This window comes from Chaetodon auriga, chromosome 7 (genome assembly GCF_051107435.1).
Source record: "Chaetodon auriga isolate fChaAug3 chromosome 7, fChaAug3.hap1, whole genome shotgun sequence".
NCBI lineage: Eukaryota > Metazoa > Chordata > Actinopteri > Chaetodontiformes > Chaetodontidae > Chaetodon > Chaetodon auriga.
The window spans coordinates 27,085,909-27,103,144 of record NC_135080.1 but is presented as its reverse complement, the minus strand read 5'-3'; the positions used below and the strand labels follow the sequence as shown (position 1 = coordinate 27,103,144).

At 39.9% G+C, this 17,236-nt stretch overlaps 1 protein-coding gene across 6 annotated transcripts in view; it reads left to right on the top strand.

Moving 5' to 3' along the window:
• The window catches only part of myo18ab (myosin XVIIIA b), a 140,469-nt gene that overhangs the window by 81,631 nt on the left and 41,602 nt on the right, over window positions 1-17,236 (top strand). For all 6 annotated transcript variants that reach the window (XM_076734933.1, XM_076734937.1, XM_076734932.1 and 3 more), the window contains 5 exons: window positions 4,679-4,807; window positions 10,273-10,416; window positions 10,987-11,076; window positions 11,244-11,363; window positions 14,933-15,044. In XM_076734933.1, the coding sequence (XP_076591048.1) occupies window positions 4,679-4,807; window positions 10,273-10,416; window positions 10,987-11,076; window positions 11,244-11,363; window positions 14,933-15,044 (595 nt within the window). The remainder of the gene's footprint in view (window positions 1-4,678; window positions 4,808-10,272; window positions 10,417-10,986; window positions 11,077-11,243; window positions 11,364-14,932; window positions 15,045-17,236) is intronic.

Below are 17,236 nucleotides of genomic sequence, written 5' to 3'. Positions count from 1 at the left end.
CTGCTTTGCTTTGCTGTGATCACATTTGAACTTTATGTGTGTTGGAGAGGTCATTCTTCTTCTGCTTTATGAACATAACCGGCGTTTAGAGAAAGAGAAACAATATCTTTCTTTTTGAGTTCCAAAAAGTTAACGATGGCATTGAAATTATTTCACAGAATCTATAGTAATGTGGTATCAAGCCTCCATGAGCATGCTAAGAGTAGTTACATGGGAAGGAAAGATCTAGTATTACAGTGGCATGGTCAGATTCAGTTAGGGCTAAATATGAAAAAGTAATCTGTTCTGCTATATGAATGATCATTCGTGCGGAAAAACGAGAATTCTTTGTGTGTGAGAGAGAGAGGTATCTACATGACCAGATTATCATAGATTATAAAAATGCATCATAATGAGGAGACGGTGATTTTTTTACATGGGACATATACTGTTGGCCCTACCTTTGTGCATTTAATTAACATTATTCCATTTGTAGACTATTTTATCATTAAATATAATTAAATATATAATAATAATTGATATGGGAAAAGTTGTGGAATACTCCAAAAACAGATTCACTGGTAATAGGTGATAGTATCATGATTGGGTATGAAAGGAGCATCCACAAGCAAGGATGGAGCGAGGTTCACCACTTTGTGCAACTGGACTGTAGAAAGGATATTGCTCCATGGGCTCAGTAGCACTTTGTAAAACTGTTTGCATTCTGTTTTCATTTATGGTTTACACGAATTCCAACGGGATAGTAGTTCAACTGATGCAACTATGACAAAAACTATATTACTGTATTACTAAATTGTCATTATTTCTCTGAAATGGTAGTTTCAAATGATTCCTGTCATATCAGTTAGCCATCCAACATGTCAGTGTTTCCTGTATTGATTTCTGTAAACACAGTTCGTCCACAAATAATTGCATGCATCCTGTTTTTATATCTTACGCAGGGTCCTAACTTATTTAGGCAGTATAGTTGTTTAATTGAAAATAGACATAGCTGTACAAAATTATGAGCACTCTGGTGATGGACAATCATCCTGGTACCACTGCAATATGTTGGTCTCTTTGCTTTGCGACAACTCCCAATTTATGTTCCGTCGCCATGACCGCTTATACTCATGTATTACTTTCAGTAACAGTTCTTCCTCGTTGTCGGTCCCAGCAAAGAAATCCATCTTATTTTTGGCATTGCTGTTCTTCATCCGTAGTATTTTCAGCAGCTAAGCCCCTGCTTCCCATCTACACCAGCATGTGCATGCCAAGTGTACATGAATAGTCTTGTGATATGTGTTTTCAGGCATGTTAGTATGGACAGAGATTATTTCTGAAACTGATTGAAAAGGCCCATTTGTATGGATATTGTTTTCGCTCAGAAACACAATCTTAAAAGGAAAAGCATTAGTGTGGACCTAGCCTAAATCAGTCAACGTCCAGTAGAATTCATAACACAAAGCGAACCCTTTTTGTTATTCAGTTAAAATTTTCTGCTAATCTCTCAATCTGTAAAGTCAAACACATACAATGTATTGCCTTAGTTTTGTTGTGGGAATGATTATCAACCAAAGAATAAGTGACACATAAAGGGTGGACTGTGAGGGCTGCTTCCTCTCCAGACCGACAGATGACCCGCCTCTCACTGCCAAACTGCTCCCATGGTTCACTGCCAACTTGTATGTGGCTCTTTGCCTGATATCATTGCACCATCCCTGCACTGACAAATGGGTCTCCAAGGTGCACAGCAGTTCATGTTAACCAGATGTGTTATCTCCTCCCAAGGCTAGAGTGACATCATCTGCCCACAGCAGTAATTCACACCAGAGAGGAAGACATTAACAAAAAAAAGCTGATATATTAATTTGAGCTGATTTTGTAGTTCCAATATAAGGCCATCAACTTCCTCTTTGGATTAAAAATTTTGGTTGAAGCCTCAAGCTGATCCAAATTACTTCACCTACGGGTCTGACAAAAAATACGTATGAGTGGAGAGACACTGTCAGACATAAACAAGCGATACTTTTATGTTTGGGGCCAGTAAATACAACACATGGGGCTCCTGCACAACTGTACTATATTCAGCCCCTCAGGATATTCAGTAATGACCAGTAATGTTAACTGAACCTCTATCATGGTACTACAACAGCAGGTCGACATCACACAGAGAACAACAAAGAAAGTATCTCAAAGGAGCACAAACACACATAATAGTGAATGTAGAAACACCAGTGGACTCCCTGCCTTCCCTGCAGAGATACAGAGAGTTCCACAGTAACTGCTCATGGCTGGTCTGTCATGGTTACGAACACCACAGCTATGCACGTAGCTATCTATATTTATAGTGAGCTGCGGTGTCTGTCCACGCTTCGCCCGATGACAGTGCTAACCAGTGCACGACTGGGTTGACTCCCATTTGGTTGCCAGCATGTGCCTTAGAAATACCTACTATTTGTGTGGGCTGTCAAGGGAAGGGTTGTCACCAAGGTCTTGCAGGCTGGGCCAATGTTTATCGCACAATATGAAATAGTTGTAGTCCCTAGGTCCGCATGACATCTAAACAACAATCTTAATTTGGGGCCATACTCATACTACAAACAGTACTTTCTCCTTCGCTCAGCCTATTTTGAAAAGGAACAGTGAGTAACATTTGCATCCTCTGAAGGACAAAATGTCACTCAAACTCTGCTTAATGAATCTATTTCTACAAAGAGCTGTCTTCTAATTCAGGACAGAGGAACAGAGCAGTGTCTCTCCCCAGATACAGATTATCTCAAAGGAGTTACGGGCATTATGATCTATGATGCTTTTACAGGGGGCCCAGTGTCAGCCCATTGTGACTTTTTACAGTCAAAAAATGAAATTGTGCACTCATTGGCATTCAGAAGTGGGACTGCTGCTGCCCAAATTATCAGTAATGGAGATGAAAGACACAGGAAACTTTCTGGTCAAGACTATAATAATCAGGATAGGAAAATCACTCAGATAGTTGCTCTGGGAATAAATTAACAGAGAACATACAACCCCGATTCAAAGAGAGTTAGGACATACATTTTCAATGGAGGACAAGTCTGGACTGCAGCCAATCAGATCTAGTACCTGCACTCTTTTACTACAAAACCACACTGTTAGTAACACGTAGCAGTAGCATTGTCCTGCTAAAAAAAAAAAAAGATGGAACGTCCCTGGAAAAGACATCATTTGTATGGCAGCATGTGATGCTCCAAAACTTGTATGTACCTTATGTATGTATTCTTTCTTTTGAACAACTGGGCCTTTCGAAGATGCCCCTTTCATATCCAATCATGACACTGTCCTCTTACCGAACCAAACAGGTGTTTTTGGAGCATTCCACAACTTTTCCTGTCTCTTGTTGACTGTTCAAAGAATTTCTTCATATTTGGCACAAACCATCACTTGGACTAATGCATGACCTCATTAGAATTTGCAGATCAAAGGTTAAGCTCACACATTTTTGGCCTTAACTAATTTTGACAAAATTGTACACCTCTCATAGAATAAAATGATAATGTGATGACATTTTGTATTTAAAGGTCTAAGATCAGCTTCACTGTGACATCATAATATTCTGCAAAAGCACTTTTCTGGCCATTATTCAACACCATAATTCTTTTTGTGACTGTATTTCACATTTGGTCAAATACTGAATTGCTGGTGACTGTATAGACCTTCTGTGTTGCCAGGTTGAAGATGTCTGTGCAGCATCCACATTTATAGTTTCTCTGCATCAACATCCATATTTGAAGCATTGTGGTCCACCACAAGCTCATTGGTTTTGCTGATACTGAGCTTCAGGTGATGCACCATGTGATGAAGCTTTCTATCTCTGAAACCTCTGTAAGAGTGTCTTCACTCACTCGCATGTTTCCCACTTGAAATTATCCACTGGAATCATACACATCAATACAGTGATAACTTCCATTTTGCCAAAAAGTATCTTTTATTATTACTCATCAAAAGTTTTCACTACATATATGAGTCTGGATAGACATGGATGTAAACGCAACTTGGTGGAGGCATACAACTCTGAGCAAAAATGCAAATCTGTTTTTTAAGATTTTTCCCAAGAGGCAAGCAACATATGAATCAGGACTGAAGAGGTCTGCAGTTTGTTAATTCACTATATGACTTCATCAGATATAACATACACTCAGCTGAGTCCTCGTCACTTATTGGTCACCATTTGACAGATGATTTGTGTGTTATCATTCAACTATTTTCAAATCATTGTACTTTGCTATCTGTTATTCAAAAACATGATGGAGTCTCATCCTTCCATTGTATCACATGATGTTCAGTGTTCACAATGGAGCTTCTTTGCTTTGTGGTCCCTGGGTGGTGCCTGGTAGGCCCATCTAGTCATCCATCTGTGGTTAAAATCAGTAGTTGTGTTTTTTGAAGAATCCAAACAAGATGGAATTACCTCAGTCAGGGGTTTCAGAAAGTTACTACATTGTCTTCATATCTGATCATATCAAAATGGAGCTTAGGAGATCTCTTAAAAATAATGATCCTTACAAACTTTTAGGATTCAAGTGTGTTGAAATTTATTTCAAATCGTAGCAAGTCTTTGTTTAAATGAGTTAAGAACAGTTAAGTATTTGCAGCTGTATGTGGTCAGGTGTCGCTACCTTCAAGATAAGAATTAACTTAACCCTGTCTCCTTCTGCAGGTGTTCTTCAGAGCAGGGACACTGTCCAGGCTGGAGGAGCAGCGGGATGATCAGACCAGGAGGAACATCACTTTGTTTCAGGCTGCCTGTAGAGGGTATTTGGCCAGACATGCCTTCAAGAAGAGGAAGGTAAGGCTGCTGCACATAATAGGATGAACAGATCAAAAGGGTCTATCATGGTACATCATTGATGCCTCATATTTAGTGCTGTTTCTGAAAATCAATCCTAGCATTCTTGATAAAGAACTAATTCAAACATCAGGAGCATGTGTTATGTGGTGGTAATGGTAATGAATATAAGAGAAGTATCAGATGTGCAGGGAGATATCACAGAATACCCCACTCTCAACAAAAACGAAAACCATGAGCTTAATAAAACTGATATATACTGGTATATATTTACAGTATATATACTGATATTAATACATCAGTTTTAAGGTGATTTGTGTTTTGTTTTGTGTATCATTCATATGTAATCTCTGGATTTTCGGTGGAAAATCTTAAGAAAGCACGAAGCTGGCAATAGTAGAATAATTTGAGAACCCGAGGTAAACTTGAGCTGCTTGTCTTGTTTCGTGGGGACTTCTGGTCGTTTTGCGTGCTCCCCTCTATGCTGGACTGATGCAATAGTGTAACACTAAACTAAAGCTTCAGATTACAGTTCCTTGGTGATCAGCTGTCAATCTGCCAAAGGAAAACAGGCCTGAATGGATGGACAGAATGTCCATGTATCCTCTTCAGCAAGATACAAGTGCTTGTATCTTTTTCAGCCACTTTAGCATTGGTCAGTGGCTGTGAGAAATCGCCCTCCTGTCCTATGCAGCATCTCATTGTAAACATATTAATTGGTACAACAGATGAAGTAGAGTGATTGCACTTATTAGGTTGAGAAGTAATCTCTTTAGTAGTCACATTAGTAGTTCCGTCTTTCTTTGTGGCTGGTCCACATTAAATACACAGTGCTCGGTATGTCCATCATACAGTTTTTTCATTTTACCTTGTACAGATGACAAGCTCTAGTTTGCCAGCTCTCCAGCTGCATACATCCATATGTATCCATATTTGGCATATGCCAAAAACCATTCACATAATCAATGAGGTTTTTGTAAGTTTCTTCTTCTTCCTACTAATTTTATAACAGAGTCAAAGGTCATCTCTCTAGGCTCTGTAGGCACCTCTAGCAAGGTGTTTTCAGGTAGTATTTTCCTCAGTTTGTAATGTAATTATGAAATGGCAGTTATAGGAATGGTCAAGGTCAAGATGAGGTCTGGAAGACCAAGAGAACTGCTCACAGGATTGCTAGAAAAGTGAACCAAGCCCCCTTGACTGCAAAAGACCTTCATGAAGATTTAGCAGACTCTGGAGTGGTGCTGAAACATCATTGAATATCTCTGGACAAGAGAGCAGTGCATGCAAGATGACCAAAGAACCTCACAGAACTACAAATCATTTGAAAGGAAAAAGAGCACAGGAGCCTCTTTCATTCTCAAATGGAAGTTTGGAACTTTTGGAGTCATCCTAGATCTGGTAATCTGAGCAATCTGGAATGAAGGGCTTTGTTCAGACAGGTAACCAAGAACCCGATGGTCTCTCAGAGTGAGTTCCACAAACCTTACAGAAGGACAACCATCAGTACAGCACTCCACCCCTCAGGCCTTTATGGTAGAGTGGTCACACGGAAGTTGCGGCAACAGTTTACATTTTTGGCAAGACAACGACCCAAAGCATACCAAGATAATACTTTGGCTTTGGGAAAATTGTAAAAGTCCTGGAGTGGCACAACTGGAGTTGGGACCTAAACCCAATAGAGCATCTCTGAAATAGCTCCCCATCCTGCCTAGTTGAGCTTGAATGATTCTGCCCAGAAAAATAACAGAAACTTCCAAAGAAAGGCTTTTAGTATCATTTCCAAGAAGACTGAGGTTGTCATTGCTGCCAAAGGTTTTTAAACCTGTGAACCAGTGAAGGGACTGAATACCTATGTAGATGAGATATTTAAGTATTTTATTTTTGATAAACTCACAAAACACACCAAAACCTTGTGTTGTATGTAGATTGAGGAGGAGAAAATTAATTGAATCCCTTTTAAAATTAGTATGCAACATAATAAAATGTGGAAAGCTTAAAAATGTGATCTGTCTTTCTTATTGCCTCTATATTGCCACAACACAAAATCAATTAGTTTGTTCGTCCATCTAGTCTGTTGTCCTGCTCCAGAGAAAGTTTCCTGTTTCCTTCAAGTGAGAGGGAGGATGAGAATAAGAAAACGGAGAAAGGAAGGGAAGCTGAAGAAGGAGAGACAGTGCCTCGCCATGGGGGAATAGACAAATAGAAGAGATCCGCTGGCTGCTTTTGAAGCCATTCAGTCTGTCTCTCCCCTCTCTATCTCTTTGACATTCACGGGGCGCAGTTGAGAGTTGAGGAGCATGGGGATTCCACTGCCAGCCAACCAACACTGAGCCTAATTAAACAGTTGCCTAAAGACAGAACCTCCATCCCCTCGCCTGGGAGAGAGGGAGGGAAGGAGAGAGAAAGAGAGAGAGAATCAGGGCCTATTTAGCGGCCTGCCAGGTGTAAAGGAGAGGTAGAGGGCAGTGGAAGATGCAGACGTGTCATTACAATTTCTTCCTCTATCATTTAAGGTGACCACTGTTTACTTCTGCCACAGTATACTCAATCTTTACATTACTGTAATACATGTGTGATACATGTGAGTCACAGTCAGCTACATTATAATGTAACCAAACACACAAACTCTCCCCACTAAGCATGCAGAGAGATGACATATTTTATACTTTCAGGGCTTAAACAGCACTAAAACCCCCACCTGAAAATATTGCAAACTAGCTTTTATGCTTGGCTGAGGCATCTTCATTATGTTGTTGATGTTGTTGCTATGGCGGTTGCTATAGACTCTGCTATTGCTGAACCCACGTACCCTCCTTGTTTGAATTGTTGTTTTTGCTTTGTGTCGTTATCTGAGCCGTCATGTCATTTGTGTTACCTTATGTGACTGTGTGATGATATTCTTTCGATAAAAAAGGTGAATTTTAAAGTGTCAAATAGGCGTCAAAAGTCCAGCACACTTCTTGGAGTTCCCCAGTGATTTCTTCATCAGATTTGATGGGACAAGATGGAGTTATCAAATCTGACCTTACGTTCCACATCCCTCATTTAATCCCTGCACTTTACACATGCTGAAAAGTGGATGTATTTTGAGGCTAACCTTCAAAGTCAGTGCCTCTTTGCTTGACATCATGGGAAAATCAAAAGAAATAAGCCAAGACATCAGAGAAATGTTTGTGGACCTCCACAAGTCTGCTTTATCCTTTGAGAAAATTTGTAGGTAGGTACCTTGCTCATTTATGCAAACAACACTCAAGTTTAAACACCATGGGACCATGCAGCAGCTGTACTACCCTGGAGGGAGATACATTCTGTCTCCTAGACATGAACATACTTTGGCATGAAAAGGGTAACTCAATCCCAGAACATCAGCAAAGGACCCTGTGAAGATGCTGGAGGAAATGGATACAAAAGTTTCTATATCCACAGTAAAACTGAAAGTAATCTGAAAGGCAGCTTAGCAAGGAAGAAGCCACAGCTCCAAAACCACCATAAAGAAAGCCAGACTGCGGTTTTCAACTGCACATGGGGCAAGTATCTTACTTTTTTCGGAGAAGTCTCCTCTGGTCTGATGAAACAAAAATGTAATTGTTTTTCAATAATAACCATTGTTGTTTTTGGAGGAAAAAGGGAGAGGATGGCAAGCCAAACACCATCCCAACTGAACCACAGGAGTGGCAGCATGAAGTTTTGGGGTTGTTTTGCTGCAGGAGGGACTGGTTCACTTCACAAAATAGCTGGCATCATGAGGAAGGAAAATTGTTAGTTTATATACTAAAGCAACATCCCAAGACATCATAAAGGAAGCTTGGTCTCAAATGGGTCTCCAAATGGACAGTGACCCCAAGCATTCTTCCAAAGTTGTGGCATAATGGCTTAAGGACAACAAAATCAAGATATTGGAGTGGCAATCACAAAGCCCGGACCTCAATCCAATAGAAAATTTGTGGGCAGAACTGAGAAAGCCTGTGCGGGCAAGGAGGCCTACAAACCTGAGTGATTTACACCAGTTCTGTCAGGAGGATTGAGTCTAAAATTCCAGAAACATATTGTTAAGAGCTTGTGGAAGGCTGCGTGAAATCTTAGACCCAAGTTAAACAATTTAAAGGAAGTGCTACAACATACCAATTAACTGAAGATTATCTGCTTTAGAGAAGATTTATCTTAATGCCTCAAACCGCCAGGGTAACGTTGATGGTTTCAGTTGTGCAAACCACATGCATGTATATATGCATGTAAAGGAAGTAAAGGAAATGACCAGGCATGTAAAGAGTTCTTGAATATTTTGCTGAATGCTTTATATGCTTTATGTCCAAACCAACAATATATTTCACTACCTTATAGAATTAACATCAGAAGAAAACATCACCAAATCAGACAGTGCAAAGATGTATCAACAGTATAAACTTCACAGTGGCTGCAGCCACAAATACACCTATTAAAATAAGAAGAGACTGCCCACTTTTTACACCAGTAGTGAACACATGCAACACTTCATTGTAGTAGTTGTTGATGTTCCTCTGTGGGCAGTGAGCATTGTACTTGCCTGTCTGAGCATCATTTTTTGAGGCTTGTGCATCTTATACTTTCCTGATTTGAGATGATTGAATTACCAGCGTTGTGGCTGATTATGAATGACAGTTGGGCATCTGTACTAGTGTAGTTTGACATGCTAAACGACCTATCGTGCAGCGTCTGGGATGGCCCAGGACACCCTGACGAAAACACTAGCAAGTCAGAATTTTTTTTGTCTTCGCACACCTAGTGTGACATCTCCCACAACATGTTCCTTAGCATTTATCAATCAGGTCCTCTCTCCAGAGAAATAACGGAAGCACTTCATCAGCCAGGCGAGTGGCTGGTTACGCTGTCATAACATTATCCCCGGTACGGATTGTAGGACTATGCTTATCATTACTCCAACAACAACAACAACAACAGCAACAACAAGAACCTCCATTTGTTGTGCACCTTTCCTCCCATTAGCAGCCATGGGCTTCTCTAAGTAGTTGCCTAACTACTAAAATTAAACTAGGTGATGCCCACAAAGTGAGAAGGACAAATGAAGATGTCAAAGTGATTTCAGTAAGTTAACAGGACTGGTTGAGGTAGGCTGCAATGAGCAATGGTATGTTTGGAGAAAAAAAGATTCGAATTAAAAGAAATCAGAAACTCAAAAAACATTTCTCACAGTATGGCAACCCTGTGGAATTAGCAAACTGCTGGACACTTCTGCATTTTCAAACTTAATATATTTCTTTTCTTGACCAAATTAGAATTTTTTGCAGTTCCAATAGCTGGCACAATTGTAGCAAGTGATAAATCCCCTGAGTGTGTGATTTCACACGTTACTCACACACTACTCATTCCTGGTGTTCTTCCTTTGCCTAATGTTGTTTGTTTATTTGTGTGTGTGTGTGTGTGTGTGTGTGTGTATGTGTGTGTGTGTGTGTGTGTGTGTGAGATAGATTCAGGATCTGGCCATCCGCTGCATCCAGAAGAACATAAAGAAAAATCGTGGTGTCAAAGACTGGCCATGGTGGAAGCTCTTGACCACTGTCAGACCTCTGATAGAGGTGCAACTCACTGAGGAACAGATCCGCGGCAAGGACGTAAGTATACACACACACCCACACACACACCCACATACACCCCATACTGGTACATGTTGATGGGAATGGTGTGTGATGTAGGCTTTTGAATTGCTGATATTTTCTTTCAAGTCACAACTACTCTCCCAAGACTCAGGAAATAACAAGCATTTTTCTAGTGGAAATATAAGACTGATGGATTTTTGAAGTCTTATATAGACTCTTGATAGAATTCAGCATTATTTCATTTTATGTCTATAGTGACTGTCTTTAGATTTAACCATTTTCATGTCAAAATGTCAAAATTTACGAGCTCTGAAAATTTACGAGACAACTAGAATATTGTATTGAAATTCATAGTGAATATTTGTTTGATGATAATATTCAATCTTCCAAACTGCATCACATCTGTCAGATGAATAAAAGAAGTAGTGCACAAGGAGAACACCCAAACACACCCCTAGGATTTAGCAAAAATTAGTCCATAGTTATGGGTATAATTGGTTTATATGCTGATTAATTCACTCCATCTGCTGTATCTTCACAAACATGTCTGTCAGTCATTAACACCCTCTGTCTTTTCCCACTCAGGAAGAGATCCAGCAGCTGAAGCAGAAACTGGATAAGGTGGAGAAAGAGAGAAATGAGCTCCGACTCAACAGCGACCGCCTTGAGAGCAGGGTAAACACACAGAAACAGACATGCATAAGTACAGAGGAGGATTTAGGACACGACACGTTAGAAATTAGCACACAAATATACACACAGTAAATCTTCCAAGCTATCCATAAATACAGTGTAAACATGGTTGATACTTAATCTGTGTGTATGTTCGTGTGTTTCATCAGATCACAGAGCTGTCATCAGAGCTGGCTGATGAGCGGAACACTGGGGAGTCAGCCTCCCAGCTGCTTGAGACTGAAACTTCTGAGAGACTCCGCCTGGAGAAGGACATGAAGGACCTGCAGGTAGACACACACACACACACACACACACACACACACACACACACAGAGTAAGATAAGAGAACAAAGCAACACTTAGCCCTTTAGCAGTAAAGTGATAAAGTTCTCTCCCACACAGCCATGTTTTCTGACTTCACAACGCAGTTTGGTTACTGACTTGTTTAGCTGCAAGTTTAGCATTAGCACATCAGCTTAAATTATTGAATAACAGAACTTTCCACATCCTATTTTTTGGAGAAAATATTTTCTAGTTTTCCCTCTGATGTCCTTTGACTGCTCTGCCTCCATTCTGGACATAGAGCTTTAGCTACTTTTTGCTAATGTAACAGCTAACTGCTGCTAAGTAGCAGCTTCCTGGTGAACACGGCTGAACAGGACAGAAAAGGACTCAAAGACTGACAGAGTTTCCTGATGGACCAATACGTGTACTTGTTGCTAAATATCCGCTAACTGCCGCTAGGTGTTGCTGTCATTAGTTGGTTATCATGTGCCAGACTAAATGATCCCGGCTCTTCAGGTCTGTGGTGCATAGCTTCAGATGCTGCTGTGAGACAGCAGAAGAACACAGCCTGCTAGGCTGTAAACCACTGTTTGAGTGAGTTTTTCACCCATAAAAAAACACAGTCCTGATTTACAGTATGTGGCCTTTAATTTGTTCAGTGTTGGGGAGTGCATGTACATACAGATTTAGTCTTTCTTTAGTCCTTTATTGTAGAAACAAATACACTTTTTCAGAGATTGCTTGGTCCACAATGGGCAGCAGTAGCTCAGTTCATAGGGTCTTGGCTGAGGGACCACAGGGGGCCGGTTCGAGTTCAGTTCTGCTAGCTGGAGAGGTGCCAGTGTCTCTGTTTACGTGTGTGTGTGTGTGTGTGTGTGTGTGTGTGTGTGTGTGTGTGTGTGTGTAATAAAGTAGTATTCAGATTGTAAAGATGAATATCCCCAAGGGAAAGTTCTTCTTCGTCTAATGCTGAAAGTTGCCAGTACAGGGAATGTTTTTTCTGCATGAGTTGATGTTTGAGTTGCCATTTATATTTTCTCAAAGCATTTTTAGTTGAGTCTTCACCGATTTGGGTACATCCTCTCTCTTTATTTTCCAAAAAGGGAAAAAAAAAAAAAAAAAAAGTTTAACATTCCTTTTATCCTGGATGTTGCAGCAGTTTTACGTGTGAGGCTCCAAGAACATTTTAGTACACTTACACACTAACACTTACTTTTTTGTGAAAAAATCTCGATGTGAATTTCAGCCAGTGAATGCCACCTGTTCATGAGCAGTTCCACATTTGTGAGATTTGATCATTAGCATAATCAGTACCCCAAAATGGGCTTATAAGGCCACCTGTTCCGCTCAGTTTTTGACCAAGCCTCTTTCACAAAGATGTTACCGAAGAGAAAAAGAAGATTTTCACTGAGCTTCAAGTCCTGCTGTTGAAATCCAGCATACAAAACATAACAAATTCAGCAGTGTCAGTAGTTGTATTGGAGGACCCAAAACATAGAAATATATTAATGCAGCCGTCCACAATGTGTCATCAGAGCAGCACTGTGCTGTGCCGGAATTATAGAGGGAATGGTGTGACACAAATTTAGATACTAAAGAGTGCCTTTCTTAATCAAAACAACCTTTTTAACGACCCCGGGGCAACTGTCAGAGTTAGAGAATATAAAGTGGTTCCTTAGAAGAGCAATTACATTGTCAGAAATTGTCAGAAATCCTTGCACTGTGCAAAGATACATTCTGAATTCCAACTGAAGCTAAAGGCTTCAGCAATCTGACTTAATGTGTATTTTCAAAATCTTGTCTGGAACAAAATACCCGAAATAAATTGACATGTAACCATATGACTTGTCTAACTCAGATTACTGAACTCTTGTGTTAGCTTTAACTCAACTTAAGAATGCATTTTTGTAGAGGACTGTAGATTTTGTGCCCCATCTTTTACAATTTGAGCCTATATTTAAATGCACTTAGTACATATGCTGCATTGACACCCGCAACAGTGACGCTCACAAAGTCATTCATACAGTCATACACACTGTCTGTCTACAGTCCTCTCCCTGTTTTTCTGCTATCCACCAACATTTTCTCCTCCCTCTGCCTCTTTCACATCTACACACACACACACATACACACACACACACACACACACACACACACACACACATGCAAACAGAGTGACAACGGTAATTGTGAAATCATATTGTCAGGCCATTACTCCAGCACTACCATCTCCCGGCTCCCTCGATCCATTTAGTTCACTATTTGACATTTTTGACATTTTTTTTCTCTATTTTTATGGAGGGGTGTTGGGATATATTCTTTCCAGTGACTGCTCAGATAGCCATGGGGGCGGGCTGCCTACAAATAGCCCAGCTTATAGAAATGTGGGATTGATTTTTTTTTCTTCTTCTATGTGTGATTGAGGGAGAGGCACAAAGTGGAAATGTGGGAATTCTCACAGAGGGAAAGGGTAATTGCATGTTGGGAATGTTGTGCAAGTGTTGCATGTGTCCGGGAAAATAAGAATTGAAAATAGCAGTTAACAGTAATTAATGGCACTACTATCAAAATGAATGCACAGTTAAGGTCCAAAGTTTCCATACACTTGAAATGAACATGACAATTAAATATTTTATGGTGTTTTGGTTTATTTTTCTCACAAAATGATTGGAAATGCATATCCTTTTTGACAAAAAAACATTCAAAAATATGGTTTCCTTAACAAATCCATTGCGTCTTCAAGAAATGTAACTAAATCTTGTAGCTCAAACATACATACATACATATGTCTCGTTCTTTGGAACATGATGTCTTGGACTCAGGGATGAATTGGTAACATTTTGGTGGTCCAAGGTTAAAGCTCAAGGTCTTACATCCCATTCTTGTGAATGCGATCTCAGGAATTCCTTGATGCAATTTCTTTGCACAAAGGTTCACTTGGACTCAGGGATGAACTGATTAAATGAATTGGTAACAGGTGATAGTATCATGTTTGGGTTTGAAAGGGGCATCCTGGAAAGGCTCAGTCGTTCACGGGCGAGGATGGAGTGAGGTTCACCACTTTGTGAACACATGATTGTATAAAGGATAGTACGTGAGCTGAGGAACACTTAGTGGACATTTGTTTGCAAATGATTGCGTTCTGTTTTAATTTACGTTTTTACCCAGCATGCCAACTGTTTTTGAATCAAGGTTGTATTTGTAAAATAACATGACAATCTTTTTTCCACAGAAATGTTATTTTTGAACTTTTCCAGAACTGCATCATAATTTTTCAGAGGAGCCATTCTACACATATCCACTCTGGATCGCAGTAATCACATCATGATGAAACTGACTGTGATCTTAGTTTTTACTCTCAGCAGGATACATTTCAATACTACATCAACAACCATCAAAGCTTTTCTCTGCAGGCGCCTCAGACTTAATCTGGTCCACTGTGTCTGTGGTACCTAGTGTGCTTATTTTTTGAGCTCCAGCTCATGAAAACCTGCAGAACTCCTGGGTTCATCTGTGGAGACCGATGTGTTCATGTTGTCACAGAAACTGTTCCTGCTCTCTCATCCAACAGACCAAATTTGACAGCATGAAGAAACAGATGGAGTCCATGGAGATGGAGGTGATGGAGGCTCGACTCATCAGGGCTTCCGAACTTAATGGAGAGATGGATGATGACGACACAGGTCAGACGCACTCCTACACACAGACATGACATGGACAAAATAACAGAAGTGCTGCAGCCCAGCAGTAATTACCAATCTGCTGGGACCTCTGATATTTTTGTTGTGTGGCTTTAAAAACTCACCCATAAAAATGCTAATAATTTGACAAAGCTGCTGGACACCCACACAGGCGTTTGATTAGATTCAGTTGATTAGTGACAGTTCTGTGAGTTTTGTCACATCTGTTGAGGTTGAACAACTTAAACCTAAGTGACAGTGTTACATTCTACTCTGTAATAGACTGAGGATTATCCTGTTCACTACCAGGAGTGTATGCTTGCACATATTTTGTGGTGTTTTGTTGTATTCCTGTGCTTGTTTGCCAATGTCAGGATCCTTACTGTGTTGGCACAGTTTTCTCAAGGCCAGTCTGATGTGATAACTTTTTTGTGCGATCAGCAGTCTCAGACTTTAGATTTGCAACGATACAAAACTGATAAATACAGCAAATCCTCAAATTGGACAAGTTGGTATCAGAGAAAGTTTAGCATTTGGTCTTAAAAAATGGCTTGAGCAATTCATTGATTTTCAAAATTGTTTCATTTTCAGTCAGTCAAAGACTGACAAAGAGTCGACTCAATGCCTCTCTGACAGTTCCATTAAGAAGAACACATTAATAAGATAGAAATGTATTGAATTAGACGACAGTGTCAACAACAAGTTAATTTGCTGAACAATCTGTAAGCAGAACCTCAGCAAATGAACACTGAGTTGATTGAACGTGTCTAACAGTCAAACTTGGCATTGGTATTGTGTTTTTGCTTTTTGTCCACTCCTAGTCTAAAATGCACATACACACTCCCATGCAGATGTTAATAGTAGTAATTGCCCTCTGAAAAGCCCAGTGTGAGTTCTTCAGTGGAGGTGGAGGAACTGCAGGGGTGGTGTCTGATCGATGCTTTGACAAAAGCCAAGAAAAATCCAATGTGAAGAAGTACATTAGAAATGGCTCAGTTATAAGTGAAAAATGAAGCAAGAATTCAGTTCCAGATGCCCAGCAGGCAGGCTGCCAGCTTTCTTTGTGTGGAATGTAGACCTTGTGAATGTAGAATTGATTTTTGCCTTCATAGCGTCTTCATTCATGCTGCATAGAATGGAACAGCTTTGCTTGTTTGTACCATAGCAGAGCTTTGATTCAGGTGAAATGGCACTGCAACACTAGCATGAAGGTATTTTTCGTGTCTGCCTTGATGTGCATTAGTCCACATATGTGTAGAGATATTAAAAAAGAAAGAAAGAAAGAAAGAAAGAAAGAATGATCATAGTTTATTTTTATAGCACCTTTCAAACAAGAATTGCAGCTCAAAGTGCAACAAAGAAGTCACATGCACCAAGTGCTTTATATAAAGAAGACAGAATGAACATGTAACAGGCATAGAACATCAGTGTAAAATAAGATGGAGAATAAAACCCACTTGATAGTAATAAAAACTAGATTAAAGTGAGTAAAAGACGTGTCAAAGGTCTCCAAACTTTCTTATTCCTTTAATACAATGGCAGTAAGTATTGTGAGGCTTAATAGGTGAGAACTCCAAGTATTTTGCCTTGAGTGCACACTCTACCAGCCGGCGTACACAAAGTAAACAAGCATAACCAGCATAACCAGTCTCAGTTAACCAAAATAAAGCTATTTCAGCCTACCCCAGAACCTCTTCCCATGGGTTTAACCTCACTTAAGGAATTATGTGTGCTGAGCAGAGCCCGAAGCTGCCCCAGAAAAAATACCTACTTGTAAGCCTAATATACAGTAGGTCTCACTAAAGTTTGTGTATTTGACTATTGGAGCTGACTTATTTTGTAAAATCAGAGAATTTAAAATAATGGCTAAAGTTTTAAACTTGGCTGTAAGTGAAAATCAAGTGCCAATAGCATGTGATTCTACTTCAGTTGAGCTTAATGCCTTGATAGTGTCTTATTAATTGGAATTTCCAGATGTTCTATGCACATCTATAAAAATATCTTATAGACTTAGGTTTAAAAAGGTTTAAAACGGAGGCAGCAGTAGAATCCATCCATAGAACCATCTATCCATAAAACAGAGAAATCTCATACTCACCGTGCCGCTGTTTTTCTTTTTAACAGAAATCTTTCAGAAATCATCAACTTTCCCATTTTTTTCAAACGCTGTTAGATTACAGTCAACTCTTACTGCA